The 16006-nt window shown below is 29.4% G+C and overlaps 1 protein-coding gene across 2 annotated transcripts in view; it reads left to right on the top strand.

The window, feature by feature from the left end:
* Positions 1–21: 21 nt before the first annotated feature.
* Positions 22–16006, top strand: part of LOC106679126 (ATP-dependent DNA helicase DDX11) — a 36672-nt gene continuing 20687 nt past the window's right edge. The window contains exons 1-6 of one of the 2 annotated variants that reach the window (XM_067051852.1): positions 22–159; positions 3579–3732; positions 3800–4045; positions 8142–8348; positions 12647–12813; positions 14263–14494. In XM_067051852.1, the coding sequence (XP_066907953.1) occupies positions 146–159; positions 3579–3732; positions 3800–4045; positions 8142–8348; positions 12647–12813; positions 14263–14494 (1020 nt within the window). In that variant the 5' untranslated portion in view covers positions 22–145. The remainder of the gene's footprint in view (positions 160–3578; positions 3733–3799; positions 4046–8141; positions 8349–12646; positions 12814–14262; positions 14495–16006) is intronic. The other variant, XM_067051853.1, reaches the window with a different exon arrangement.

The following is a 16006-nucleotide window of genomic DNA, read 5'->3' as shown; positions in this document are numbered from 1 at the left end:
CAATGTCAAATGTTTTCCCGCGTCATGATTGACTAAGTCTGGAATTAAAGGTTTCTTAAAAATTAGTTTACGGAATTAGTTTTGATTGATTCACTTAAGAATACATGATTTTTACTGTGTTGACTGTTAATATATCGCCTACAGCATGGATGAGACTAAGTAAGGTTTTAGGAGTGGTTTAAAAATGGATTTGAGCCTGAACAGTTATTGTGTATATTTATTTTGTGAATTTATAATTTCTTTATATTTTTATTTCGTTGAAAATATTAGTAGAATTAAGAAATTTATCTTAGGGGATAAAGCAATTTCACCTGTTTTATTAGATAACAAATTAAAAAGTTAATCATTTCTTTAATTTTTTTCACTGTTGATTTCTGTTAGTTAGTTTTTTGTTTGAGTGTTTGGATTCCTTCAATTATAAGCTAATAATTTTAATAAATTTATTTACTTGTAAAAAATTATATTAGTTTCTTATGAAATTCATTCGTTTTTTTTTTCTGATGAGAACTAAATAGATAAAATCCGAATGTTGAAGTGAGGTATTGCAAACTTATACTCATAGACTAAAGAACCATTGAATTTCTGCAGCTGTTCTTAAAATAGATTAAAGTTCTGAAACCTCTTATTTTTTTTTCATCAAGTTGGTTTTAAACTCTTATTTTATACTATCTTGTCTGGAAGATCATTGAAGAATTTAAAGCTATGCTCTATTAGTTTCTATTGAACCACAATTGTTCCTTATTTCCTCTCTTTTTCTCATGTAATGCAGTTGTTAATGATTGAAACAATATTGAATTATTCTAGGGTATGCTCCTTCAGTGCGACTTTCGACCTTTGTTATTAAAAAATGTTAAAAAAAAGAATCTACAAAAACAATATAAATGTTTAACTTCTAAATTTCTTGGGGAACTTGGAAGATTAATAGGAGTTGGTAAATTGCATAAATTAACTTTAGGAGTAAATCTGATGAGTGAAAAAGTTTTGTTGGGAAATGAACTGAACATGGATGGCAGGATTGAATAACTTGATAAGGAAAATATGCCAGAAAATACTTCTTTCAATATCCCTAACAATACCGTTCTACCACCAAGAATTCAATTTGACGATTTTGACTGATATTAATGTCTTTTGGTGTGCTGAAATGAAAATGAACTCTTTTTCTTTTTTTCTGTTTCCATCAGGTGCACAATTTCACACAAAGCCATAGTATGTTATACCACTTTTGCTGCACAAAAAGATGAAAATCTTTCATTTTATGTAAATTGAATTTTTATTGTGTCAAAAGGTAGTTAAAATATACTGAATGGCACTATTTGGATTGTACAAGGTCTATTGGAATTTAAGATATAAGATAATGTATTTATGATTATTTTAATAAATCTGATTTATTTTCAAATCAAGCAAATGTAGACCTTACTGTTATCATGAAGGAAGTAAACTAATCTTTTCTAAAGTGCTAAAACAGAAACATTCAGTCAAACTTAGTACTAGTTAGTCTAGGAAAATGTTGGAACAAATAAAAAAAAATTTGAACTTTGTTTTCACTTAAGATTTCTATATTAGAATTTCATTTTCTCCAGCCACCTTGAAAATAAACTTCATTATACAGGACTAATATTAGAAAAACAGTTATTAGAAAAATCTGTTTTTACAAACTTGTTAGGTACCTAACTCGTCATCATATTATATCTTCCTTACAAATCTTATTATACCATTATTTGAAATTATAAATGAGTAGGAACAATATTTTAATTAATTAAAAAAACAGTAAAGTAAAAAAAATATCCTGAAAATAAAATTTTAAAAATACTATAAAATTCAACTTTGAACTTTAAAATTTTAGTATTCATGTAAACTTTCACTTAATTCAAAAGTTCTGATAATGCTTTCACTCTTTTTAATGATAATAATAAAATATATGTCTAATAATCTGAAAAACTTTATGATTTTGTGTTGTAAAACTGCCATTATATACCTAAGATTTTTACGGTTTATGAAAATTTTCTAAAATTTTTTTAGACCTCTGAACTTCAATTGAACCTCATTTGACCAGCCCAGCCACTTTGAGACGGACCTAGACTGGTACCCATTTTGGGTTGTTAATGTGAGGTATAGGTATTTTAAAGGGAAATATTAACCAAAATGTTTAATAAAACTGTTTTATATTTTATACCCACACATGTAATTGAATTATGCATTTGAAAACATATGAAGTATGTACAATGTCGAAATTTACATTGAATTGTTTTTTTTTTTAAAGTCTTATATTTTCTTTTGTTTTTCAACATTTAGAGAATTTTCTAATGCAAAATTTCTCTATTTTTCATTACTAGAATATTTACCCACTTTCTTTTCTTCACCAGCATCAAAGGCAGTTAAAACATGGCTGGTTAACAGGGATTCTACTGTTTTATTACTAACTAGTTGACCCAGCAATGCTTCGCTATTGCTATATTTAAAGATAGATAAGGAATAAATAAACACAATTGATAGTTTTATATAAATTATTGTATACTATATTATTATAATTTAGTAACATAAAAAGTTTTAGAATAATAACCTTCACTTAAAATTGAAGTGTAATATTAGTGCTATATTGAAACAACTGAGACCGATTGACATATCAAAGAGTGCTAAAATATTTTTTAGAGCAGATATTCTGCTCTCCATTGGTTATATTAGCGTAGGAATTGGATGAACTATGAAAAGAAAGCATACTATCCCAACTTTATTGTATTAAGTATTTTCATGTATATACTACCTAAAATATAAACAAATAGGGTTTAAATAAAAACCCTCTCTGTGCCTCAAAAAATTGAGACCGACTGACCTATGAAAGTGTGGTAAAAGATTTTTTCGGAGTGAAACAAACTTGATATTCATTTTTAGCACCTCATAAAACCCTTAAATACGAATTTTTGAAAAAAATCGGAAAATAAAATTTTTTAGTCATAGATTTTCACCCTACATCTGCCCCTATTTCTTTTTAAAAAATCTGAAAAATGGAAATAACATCAAAACAGCTTAAACAATGTACATCAAACTTAGAAGTGGTTTAGGGCTCTATAAACTGCACCAGAGGGTATCAACCATGTCTTATTAAACAAATTAGAACCTGAGATATAAAATAAAATGTGTGATTTCTTTTCCTATTTGAAACCCATATTTCAACGTAATAAGGGCATCAAATATAACTTTTGTCGATGTCGGCTGAAAGAGCAGACATTCAGCTTTCCAATGGTTACTAATTTTTAATTTATTTGAAAAATGGTTGTGGATACTTTAAGACGAAGCTAAAAACGTATATGAAATTCTCTTCTCTAAAAACAAAAATTATTGACCTACTTTTCTCCGAGCCTTACGCTTAATTTTGTTCATAACTATTTTTCTACTGGAGAATCCGGTGATTTCATTTTTAAAAAACTGCACGTAAATCAATGTATTAATTTAAAAGTTTATTGTGGACAAAGGTTCGACCATTCTTTTTTATATATAGATTATATATTTAAATTTTCTTTTTTTCATTTAAAAGACTCCTATTGTTCGTATTGTTATTATTTTTCTTCTTTTATTTTTAGGATTGTGTTGGACTCATACAGAGAAAAATTAACCCCTCCGGCTGACTTCAACTTTCCTTTCTCTCCCTACACAATTCAAACTGATTTTATGAAAAATCTGTATACTGCTATTGAAGAACGTAAACTTGGAATATTTGAAAGCCCAACTGGAACAGTAAATCATATTCATTTAATTGTGATTTTATTTTACCTTGATTTTAATGTAGGAAGAAAATTTTTAGGGTAAATCTTTAAGTATAATTTGTTCTGCATTGGCCTGGCTAAAAGATCATAAAGAAAGAGAAATCAATGATCTAAAAAGAGCTATTGCATCCTTCAACATTAAAACTGATGAAAATTCTACTGATTGGCTATCGGATCAAATAATGGAGATGAAAAACAATTCCATAAAAGTGAAACTCCAGAAATATTTGGATAAAATTGAAAAAAATAATGAAAAAGTTGAGACTATAAAAAAGAGGATTCAGGTTAGTTTTTAAGAACTATTTCACCATTTGATAATGGTTGCTTGTCACTATAGTGATTGAAGAATGGCTTTTTAAATTTCACTTAACCTATATATCAATGGCTTAGGCTTACTTCACAGTGGTGCTAAGTACATTTCCACTAGCTTTATAAAAAATACAATTAAAGGTTCTCTTACTTTGAAAAATTGTAATTTCCCTAAAAGAGAGAACCTTTAATTATATTTTTCATGAAGCTAGTGGAAATGTGCTAAGCACCATTGTGAAGTAAGCCATCAATGGGTCATTTTCTCTTCAATGTACAGTTTGTGTCCCTAACTGATTGTAGGTCTATACTATTACTATATGAATATAAAAAGGTCTTTATTTAGGAAGAGGACCATGCTTCAAACTCTCTCATTTAGAATAGTTGTTTTATTGCAGTAATAGGTAATAATAAATTCTCAAAGTTCAATTTCCTCACAACTATGGAGTATCTTAGGGTAAACTTTTACATATTTCAATGCTCATACCAATGAAATGGAAAGAAAAGAAACAAAAAAAATTAGGGCAGGATTTCTGACAAGAGTACTCAAGTATATTAAGGAACATGAATTTATCTTGACCGTTTAAATTTTACATAGTAATTTATGTCTGTCTCATATTTTCAACATCATAACCCAGGAACGGTATAAAACTCTGCTAATTCTGAAGCACATGATGATAGAAAAATTAGTTCGGTTGAAAATACTGGGACATTTCTAACAAATCCGTCTGTAACCTCCTAGGTTTTGCTAGCTTATTTGTTTTCACCTGGTTAGCAACCAATTGTTTGAATTCATGATCATTTCCATCTGTTTTCTCACAACCCTCCACAATAATGGAGTGTATAGGTTTACCAAGATTATGAGGAAAGCCTAATCTACATTGTTTCTTATGTAAATTTAACCTGACATTTATATGTAGGTATGATGTTTCTCAATTGCTCCTTATTGTGGAGGGCAATAAAACTCTTATTATGAAGTAATGGAATTATTAAAAATATACTTACTCAATTCGATTTTGAGTTGAATAATTTTCAGCTTTCTTAAAGTGCAGACATTTTCATAGCTTAGAACATTTCGGAAAATAATTTTATTCTCTATCTTTATTATTTTATTTTAGGTAACTTCAATGTGTAATTAATTATATCAATCTTTTTTGTGTTTTACTGGAATAAAATACGTTGTTTGAAGTATGCACAGGAACAAGAAAAAAACAAAGAAACCCTGGTCATTTAAATCAGTTTAAGTATAGTACTTAAATTTGTTGTAAATAATAACCGCCATGTTTAATAATTAAATTGTAAATACTTTTTTACTTAGTATTAGTATTTAATTCAATTACATATATTTTTATTGGTATTACTTTTGTTAAAAATTTTGTTTATTTGAAAAATATGTATTATATATTAGTATTATAATAATTAAGTATAGTGCATCCGAGATAAGTTTGCCTTTAGGGATAGAACTCTTGCACCCCCCACCCTAGCTGCATCTCTTCTCCACATGATAACAAATTCCTCCTGCCGGTAATAAACTAAGAGGCTATCCGGAACTTAATAATGGCCAGCCAGTTCAGGATTAGATAAGTTCTTGGAACACATTTATCCCCCCTATTCTTGTCTCCTCTAAGTTATGAATACAGGGGGTTAGTTTTTTTAGGTTATCCTTTATCTTTGACTGGGACTGTTTCTTATTGATTTTAATTTTACTTTGTTGGAAAATACATTGACAACTCTGTTCTGACTTGCCATTTAAGAACTCATTATCTTCTAAAAGGTCATTTTTGAGATTTGATAATCATTGTGCTCAGAAAAAAAACTGCCTTTTTTTAAGTTTCAATTTTTTGTAAAACAGTTAGTGCAACAATTTTCCTAAGTTTAATGTTTTAAAATGCAGTATTTTTGGTCCATTATTAATTAATTATGTTTTTTTGTTTGAGAGGGGATAGTTTTGCCTTTAGCCAGTTAACTTGACATGGTAAAATTGAAAAAAAAACTGATATAAAAAATTTCTATTTCTAAAGTTATAGAAGTAGGTCGAGGAAAGGAAAGGTAGTCCAGTCAATTGAGTAGGTCTGTTCTAACAACTACTTATCACTATCCAGAACTGTATGGAGCATTCTCCCTACAGTCAGAAGTAGTTGTTTGAACCGACCTAGTGGAGAGGAGATTTGGGGGAGGGGGAGAGTTTGGCAGGAGAATGTTTGCTACTGTGCATCCCTCCCCTGCCTTTACTCAAAGGCAAACTCGGATACACTATAAGAGAAACCGTTGCTAAGTGTTGTTAAACAGTTGGCAAGATATCACCTCGCCACTGGCTGATGAACTACATTTTAAAATTAGTTGTTGCTAATTAGTCATAAAATTTACTATTGTAGTTATCAAGTCAGTTGGCTTTTTAAAAAGTGATGACTTTTTATCATACAGTTTGGTGATTTTTGAGATATTAAAACTGATAATATATTAAGGTATTATGGATTTACCATTTTTTTCCTCTGTACCCTGGAATCATAATTTTTTTAAATTAATGTGCCGTATAAACTAGTAATTTCTATGATAGCCTTTTTATAAAAATAGATCACTAAAAAGGGGAAAAACAAAACCTGAGAAAACAAATGGAGAGAATACAAAAGAGCGGAAAATTGGCCGGAGAACATTTGCCACTCTCTCTCCCCTTCCTTTACCCACAGGCAAACTCATCTTAGATATACTATACCATTGCTCATTAACAAATCCATATTGGTAGGAATTTTCTAATATTCTGTAAATTCTATCCTTTAATTCCTTCAGAAATCTTTTTCTTTTATAAAGTTATTTTAATATAATGTTCTTCAAACTTCTGTGGTCTGATTTTAATCTTATAAAACAAATGCATTGTTAATTCTACTAATTGTCAGTTTTATTAAAACCCAACTTCATTTCAAAAGTTATTAAAAAGTCAAACAGAACCTAATAGTGCAATGATGTAGCTGAACACCAAAAAATATTATTGTAAGTAGAGACCGAATTTGGAACAGTAAAAAATCGAAAACGTGCAGCAAAAAAATCAAAATGCACAAAATCATGAAGCAAAAACCCAAAATGTTAAAAAAAAACACCCAAAACCTGCAATGATCAACATAATTATATAATTTATGAGTTTTATAATTTTTCTTAATTTTCTAATATCATGTTCTATTTGACCTTTATGTTGCATATTTATGTTCAGTTATAATATTGATCAAAAACTTTAAAAAGTTTGATTAAAAATGTGTAAATGTATTCATATTAACCAGGCTAATGAATTTTTGTTCTATTTTTATCTATAATAATATAAATTAGTACGAAATTCTATGTACTTATTTTGTATTAAATTTAAATTTATAATATTGTTTAGTTCGTCGGGGTTTATCGTAAATTTATAATATTGTAATATTGTAATAATGTAAATTTATAATATTGTATATTGTTCAGAAATATTAAATATAATTATGTGCAAAAATTGTGTTGCTTAATAAGTTCTATCGTTTAATATATATTTTAATTCAGTAAATGAGTGTACAGAAGTAATAGGCATGATTTTTTAGAAAGCAATCATCAGCTTATTCAAAAGAGGCTTTCTTTTTTAAACTTACAAGAAACCATTGGTTAATACTATTCTTAAAATATTTGCCATTTGTGTTTACTTATTCTTTCTTTTTTTTTTTTGTATTGGCTTACATATTTATATGTGTACAACATCGGAAATTCGGTTTAAGTACTAAATGTTATGCAACAAAAACCTCATAGCCTTATTAGCCTTGCTTGTATTCTGTGCTCTCTGCCTACAAATTGTATTACCTACACACTATTTTAAAGGGTAAATGGCAAGTTTTCAGTTACTTATGGATGCTAGTTCTTTTATGATTTTTGTCTCTTATGAAGTTTTGTTTATATTTCAGTTTTGGTGGTTGTTCTATAAACGTTTAGAATTCAATTAATTCATAAAAACCAATTTTCAAAAATACAATTAACATTTTTTACTTATCTTTCCTATCCTATTTTTTACCTATCCATTTATCCTAAATTCACCTACTTCATGTTTTTTTTTTTTTTAAGGAGAAACAGAAAAAAAAAGTTTTTCACAGTGTAAAAGATAATAGCACAAGTAACCTTCCAACAGACTCTAACATACCAAAAACCAATGAAATTACTGAGTTCACTGATGAAGATGCGTTGCTCTTAGATGAATTCACTGATAGTATTACTTCTGAAGAAAGTAGTGAAGAAGAAGATGAAATAGATGACAAATTTATTGATACTAAGGTAATATTGTCTAAATTATAATTATTTTGTATTTTAAAATCAATTGTTACTATTTTGTGACGGTATTTGTAATTACCAGCTTTGGAAGATCATGTGATTTCATTAGTTGATCATTTTATGGTAGCTAAATTTCAGAAATGTTAGGTAAAACGTTTATAGTTTCTCCTTACTAGGTCGGATAAGACAGGTTGACCTAAATTGAAAGCAGTGCTCCATACATACTGGAGGGTATTATGAAGGTTAATTATAATCAGATACCACAGCATACTTGGAATGAGTATTTCAAAAGGTTGAATTGAATGACTTTGACTACTCATATTGTCTATGTATTGCAGTATACTGCCAGTGCAATATTACTAGTTCCTAAGTGCAGAGAAGATATATGATTAAAACCAATGAGACCTTGTTTTACCTTCTTATTGGAATCTAAAAATGTGGGAGGGGACTTTTTGGAATTCAGTTATAGGTAAGATAAATTTGAGAAGGGGTTTTTAATAGAATGTTGAAAGGATTAGGAACAGGTTTATTGGCTATATGGTGAATTATTACCAGGTTCGCCCAACTTGAAGAAAAGAATAATTATAGATTGTTTCCAAAATAAAGGGAAATGGGTTGTAAAAAGGATGAAATTAGTTAGGGGAGTTACAAATATAATTGCTTTTTTGTAAATGTTATGAAAGGATCTAGGCAGCAAAGAAATTGCATACTGAGGATTTTCAAGTATTTATAAAGAATTTGATCTTAGGAAGGTTGATAGCTTTAGATTGTAAGGAATGAAAAATTCATTAAATTTTGCTGCTGGGAGGGTTGAATTAAAGGATGCAAACTAGATGTGTTGGATGGGTATTTGGAAAATTATGTTTTGTTCACATTTGATGAAATCCAGAAACCATCTTGATGTTGATGAAGGAAGGAAATGGAGTGATATTTTAAGATTCTTATATTAGAAGTTGTGTGGGATGTGGTCAGTGAAGAGAAGGACACTTATGACTAAATCCTTTTTAATCTATGTCTACTTTTCTTATCTAAGTTGCAGGCTTTCATCAGGGCTATTTACAGATCAATTTGATTTACCATAGTATCTTTATAATTTTTTGATTTCATACTATTTGTTATTTTTTATACATATCAGTTTGATTTACCTTAACATCTTTATAATGTTTTGATTTTATGGTTTTTATATAGCCCTGATGATCGCCTACAATTCAGGCAAAATATAGGCATAAATAGAATAAATTTTAATTATCAGTGCACTGACCTCTCACCCAACTATGTTCTCCTTTTATTAAATGAACAATTAACTATATCCTCACTTATGTTTTTAATTACTTTCCAGGACTTAGTTACCATCAAATAGTGAGGAAAGGTGGAAATTGTTGGATTGGAATCTAAAGTTAATAATCTTTTTATGCTAGTCTGGAATTACAGTTGTATGATTTCTGACTGTCAGGATGCTTAGTTCTTTGGCAAAACGGTTCTAGAATAAAGTTTAAAATTTACTAGACAGATATCAGACACAAATAAAATAAGATAAATAAGTAGACACAAATAAAATAAGATAAATAAGTAGACACAAATAAAATAATATTTAGTTATTAGTGTTCTTCTATCCAGTAAAATCTTGGATTAAGAGATTATTTTTATTGTATATCGGGGCAGGAAGAGATGTAGTTTGAGTCTAAACACTTTTTTGAATCAAAGAGGTGTCTGAATGTACAGCATCATCTGGGTTTGGCTCTTGAAAATTGGAAGTGGGAGCTGGTGCTTTGGGAACATGGATCACGGCATCTGTTATTTAACATACTCTTTGTCTTTTGTTATAAAACCCTCCCTAAATCCACAACAATTTGGTAGCAGACTGGTTTAGTGCGTAAAAGGTTAAGTGACAAGAGTTATTTACGTATATTAACAGAAACATAAGCTTTTTATTTTATTTAGGACTAACCGCGGAAATTAAACACAAAGGACAATGGACGCCACAGTATTCAACATTGAAAAGCTTGCACTGGAAAATTACGGCATTTGGTTGATGAAAATTGAAGCATGTTTAGAAGCAAAGGGCTTCTATGAAGTAATAATTGAAAAATATCTGCTGACTGGAGAAGATGCAGCTTGGACTAAGAAAAGTAAAAAGGTACTTTCTATTATTATTTTAACAGTTAGTGATGATATATTGCCACTGATTTGAGGTGAAAAGAGTGTGAAAAAGGTTAGGGAAAAATGAAGAGAAAGGTTTGAGGGCGTTCCAGAGTAGAAGGTGATTGATTTAATGTTTGACGTTGCCAAAATTAGGAAAAACAGTGGTGAAACATTGGATGAATATCTTACAAGGTTTCATTCTTTAGTTCAAGAAATAGCTCAGCTGGGTAAATCCCTTACAGAGAATCAGTGAGATATATCATTGAAGGATTTCCATCCTATTATGATCCTGTTGTTATCGTTATTTAGGTAAATAGGAATATTAAATTCAATAAAGTAAGGCAAATACCATTTGTCATTTGAAAAAAGGAATAACCTTGATATTCGGTGCAGTTTCAGATAAAGATCATTTCAGAACTCCTAGTTCTCTTAAAAACTATGACTCAAGTGTATGTGGTCAAAGTATAATATATGCGTTTATCAAAGACTATGCAGTTGATGTCGATGAAGAAATAGAAGATATTAACTCAGAAAAACTTGACCAAAAGATGAAAAAACACGTTATTGAAGATTTCTATATACCGAAAAAGATGAAGAACACCCTACATTAAATGCAGATGATTGTAATTGGGACCTGGATGAAAACAATATGGATTGTGAAGCAAATAATTTAGAAGAAGAAAGTTAGAAATATACTCATACCAAGAATAAGAAGAAACTCAAAAGAAAAAGGAATTTAGTAATATAACAAATGTTGGCAAATCTCCTGTTTAACCAAATGTTCATAGTGACTTCAGAGAGTATTTTGGTGAATATTATAATCCTGACTATAAAAAGTCTGGATGCAGTCGAAATAAGAGAAGTCCAAATCATCTATAAAAGAAAAAGAACCAGTTAGGGATGTTTGAACCTAGGACTCAATGAAGTGTTTGTGAAACATTAAATTAATATAGGTGTTGTCGAAGTGTGTGCACTAAAAAGTAAAAAATGAATAAATAAAAATAAGCAAAGTAATAAATAAAAGGAAATAATAATACAAATTTTAGGAACGAAATTATTGTAGAAAATTGGTATTATTATTTGATTTGTAAATATTATTGTAAATAAAACAGTTGATGGCGACACTGCTCCTCTGGCATGAAACCTTTGTTTGGTTCAGTCAGGTGTCGGTGTCTGTTACGAAACTTACTCCTTGTCTTTTGTTATAAAACCTCCCTAAATCCACAATGTGTTCATTAGTTATTAGTTGAGAGATGTTGCTTATCTGATAAACATAATAGGGAAGAGTAATGAAATTAGATTATCTGAATAGTAGTACAGATAGTAATTGCGTTAATTTCTGAATCCACAAGAAAGGAGAATCTTCTAAAGAAAAGTGAAGAAGAAAAAGATAACTTCTAAATTCTATTGGTAGCATATTACCTAAAGCCTTACTGTCCTTTGGTTTTATTCCATATTTATCTGGTCCTTTGGCTATTATTGTTATTTTTTATCATTGCTTGGCTACAGTATCTTATGAAAATGATGTTGACACAAATCAACATTACTAATATGAATGCTGAGGTGTCACTTAGAGCCCATCGAGAGAAAACCGTGAAAAAACATGTGGTGCTCACTAAGGTACAGAGTGTGGACTATTAAGTTCCATATAAGCTGCAGCTCTTGCCATCAATATGCCAAACAAATGTACCTAATATTTTTAATATAAAGTAATATGATGTGTTCAAGTTATTTATTGAATAATTTAATGAAAAATCTCTTATAAAATGATAATTATATATAACAATAATGTTTCAGTGTCTTTTCCTACTGCATCAGATTACAAGATTGCTTTATTCTTTGTGTAAGACTTCAGATAAAAATGTCAGATAATTAAAAAAAATAATTTTTTTAATATTGCTAAAATAAAATAGAATATACTGCATAAAATTAATGTAGATATATGATATGGATACATTATTACTGAAATGAAAAAACTGTGGGACTTGAAAATGAGAATAAGACAAAAGACACCCAAAAGTTATTGTTTTATGGAATTAAAATGTTTACCAGTAAATCATTTTAAGATAAGATTTTTCACCAAATTGTTTAATGAATTATATAATATTGTACAAAAACAATATTTAAATAATTATGTTCCTTTTTTTTTTTTTTTTTAGATTATTTTTTGCAGTCGAACACATTCTCAACTCTCTCAGTTTATTTCTGAGCTGAAAAAAACTGTATTTGCAAATCATACTAGAGTTGCTCCTCTAGCATCAAGACAAAGTTACTGTATTAACAAGGATGTTAATAAATATCACAGTGTATCTCTAGTTAATGAGAAGTAAGGATTCATACTTGATAAGTTTGTGTTTTAAAATCTTAAGTAATTTCATTTTTTATAACTTACTGTCAATCTTTTTGAATACTAATTAATTTTTTTAAATTTTTATGATTAGTAAACATTTTCAAGCTTTCAAAATACAGGTGATAACCATTGCCAGCTGGTTTTGTTGAGTTTTTGGTAGTGTGAAAATGAGTGATTTTCTCCTTGACTGATATGCCAAGGTGGAAAGATGGTCTGAGAGGGAGAAGATGAGTGATTATGGTTGCTGAGAAGACCCAAGCCATACTCTTAAAATATATTGGGTCAAAATATTCTTCGGAGTGAGATAGTAACCTTCCTTTGTGTAAGATTAGATAAAGGCCTTCATACATGATTACCAGCCATATGAATGTATAAACCTTCACCTGGATTACCTGGCTACTAGAGTGATCCAAGCTATGAATGAGGACAGTCCTACCAAGAGTGACATTTGGTGTCTCAAATACCCATCCGGTGGTAATGATGATTTATAAAAGGAGTTGTACTATGTATCTTGAGATCTTCATCAGTATCAAACCAGAGGATATTTGCTTCAATTCTCCAGAGCATAGATCAATCTTATATGAAGTGAAAATTATAGCTGGAATGTTCCTCTTTACCTTCTGAAAGAAACAAATGCCAAATATTATTATTAATGGCATCAATAGATTACTATCCTAAGGGTGGAATATAGATCAATTGGTTATTTTGGGAGTTTTTAATTATTTCAACCTCTTTTTTTATAAATATAAATTGGAGAAACCATACCACACTAAAGAATGAGAAAAGAAATACTCTTCTTCTTGAAATTGAAAAGAGAAAAATCGTATCCAATGATATATCATTATGGAAATCCTTTCTTGAAACTGAAATTTATAGAAATTTTCAGGGCTATTTTGCAGCTCCGATAATAATTAACTCTCTGAAAACTTTCCTCCATTCATATACAGTTTTTTTAGACAAATACAACCACTTTCAAATAAAAACTTTATGGACAGTGCATATGGGGTATTTTGCATTAATTTCATTACTTACCACTTATAATTGTTTTAATTTTTCTTATCAGTGAACAGAACCACAAACATAGCTGATTTTTTTTTTATTTCTTTTTTTTTACCATAATAAGTCAGGAAATTCACAATAAACGTTCAAAATGATTCTGTTTACGCAATGCTGATAATTTTGTAGGGTATTTACAAAAATAATGATCTTTTTCTCTTTATCATAAAGTTTTTTATTCACTTATCGAATAAATAATGTTTAATTTATTTATTGTATGACCCTTTCATTTGAAAGTAGTATTGGAGCGGAGCATATATTGATTTTCATTTATTTAAATTTATAGCAACTCTTCAACTTATTGAAATATTTATCTGTTTGTAGTTTTTATCTCCTAAAATGCAACTTTATTTGTTATGTTATAATCAGATGCCTACAACTTCAGCGTAATAATAAAGCTAAAGTCACGTTAAAGGGTGAATTTGGTGAAAAAATCAAGCAAAAGAAATGCGGAAGTGGTTGTCCAAAAATGAAAGGAGTAACTGATCTTGGAGAACAATTGGTTGCAACAATATTAGATGTGGAAGAATTGAAGACAATGGGAGAAAAGACCGGATCTTGCCCATACTATGCGTCTAGAAGTGCTGTTTCAAATGCTGAGGTATAGTTTTATCACTATTATTTTATTGATGTTAGTGGATACGTATACACATCATTTAATCAATTGAAAATTAGGTTTCTGTTATTAAGAATTATGTTACTAAGGAAGGTCATAAACTAAAGTTCAGTGGTAATAAGCCTTATTGATAGTCCTAGCAAATTAACCAGCTCTTTAACACTTCTCACATCTACAATTCCTTGTCATTCTAGTTATTTTAATAATTCATTTTCTTCTGATTTAATCTCATTATATTTTGTTAACTTACAAAAATGTTAATGAATGGGCTATTATCTATTATAAAGAACTATGAAGATATAAAAGATTAAAGAAGATATATAATATTGTTTGATTATTTTTGTATAACTTATATTTTAATAATTTAGAGAATTTTTTTTTTTTATATTCATTAAAAAGATTCCATTTTTGTGATTAAGGGCTTTGTATTGCCTTGGAAAAAGATTTTTCATTTTTACAAAATTATAAATTCAATAAGATAATATTCATGTAACATATAGCATCTTATAACTACAAAACCTTGATGGTTAAAACGAATTTTAATTAATTAAAAAATGAGAACACGCAAACACTCACACACGCCATAAGTAAAGCTAGGCAGGCAGTTACTCGTTTAAATTTATTCATAGGCGCATGAAAAAAAAAATTCCTTTGCTTGAACTTAAAAGTATTTGGATAGTGTAATGTTTAGTAATAAACTTTATTGATCTTTATAAAATAGAGTACATAATTACATTTTATAGTGTTAACATAACATTCAGGCACTGTTTCACAACACATGTTCAATCCTATGTATTTCAGTCACATTTCACCCTAGAAGTTAACTCCTATAGCTCGTTGTAATAGTAGCAGCTTGGCTTATTAATAAGTCACTGCAAGTTCAGTGGTGAACTTGCTTTGTCATGATGCTTCATCAGGAGTAACATTCTGGATCGGAGCGCTCTCTTTCCTATGTCAAATCTATTGACTGTCTTATTCGATCAGTATTCACTCCCAGTCAGCCTAACTTCTTCAAACTCTATCATGAGTGTAGGAATGATCTGTTCCATTGATATCTTTTACTACCACATAATCCTATCAATCACACCGAATGAATTTATCACTTCACACTTTTTAATAGCCTTAGCATGCACCCACACACTCACACTTAATTGACGTAGAGAACGGGCTCTATGCTGCTTATTGAAGTATGCCTTCTGCTTCCTTTTTGTTTCTTTCTGGAACTCCATATGTTTCCCTAAACCTTTCCACCACTCGTTCGTTTAAGAAGCCATGGTGTCACAGATAAAGTAGTTCTAAATTTTCTTCCAAAGATGAGTTCAGCTGGTGAATATCTGCTGCCTAATGGAGTTGACCAATGTGCCTAAAGAGGTTCAAATTCTTCCTTAAACATTTCTTAGCAATTTTTACTGCTGTCTCTGCTTACCCATTAGATTAAGCGAGTCCCTGATTTGATGTAACCCATCTAAAGTTCCAATAGTTGGCTAATTCTCAAAA

Source organism: Halyomorpha halys, unplaced genomic scaffold (assembly GCF_000696795.3).
Source record: "Halyomorpha halys isolate HHAL.00 unplaced genomic scaffold, Hhal_1.1 Scaffold177.1, whole genome shotgun sequence".
NCBI lineage: Eukaryota > Metazoa > Arthropoda > Insecta > Hemiptera > Pentatomidae > Halyomorpha > Halyomorpha halys.
This window is presented reverse-complemented; position numbering and strand designations above follow the sequence as displayed.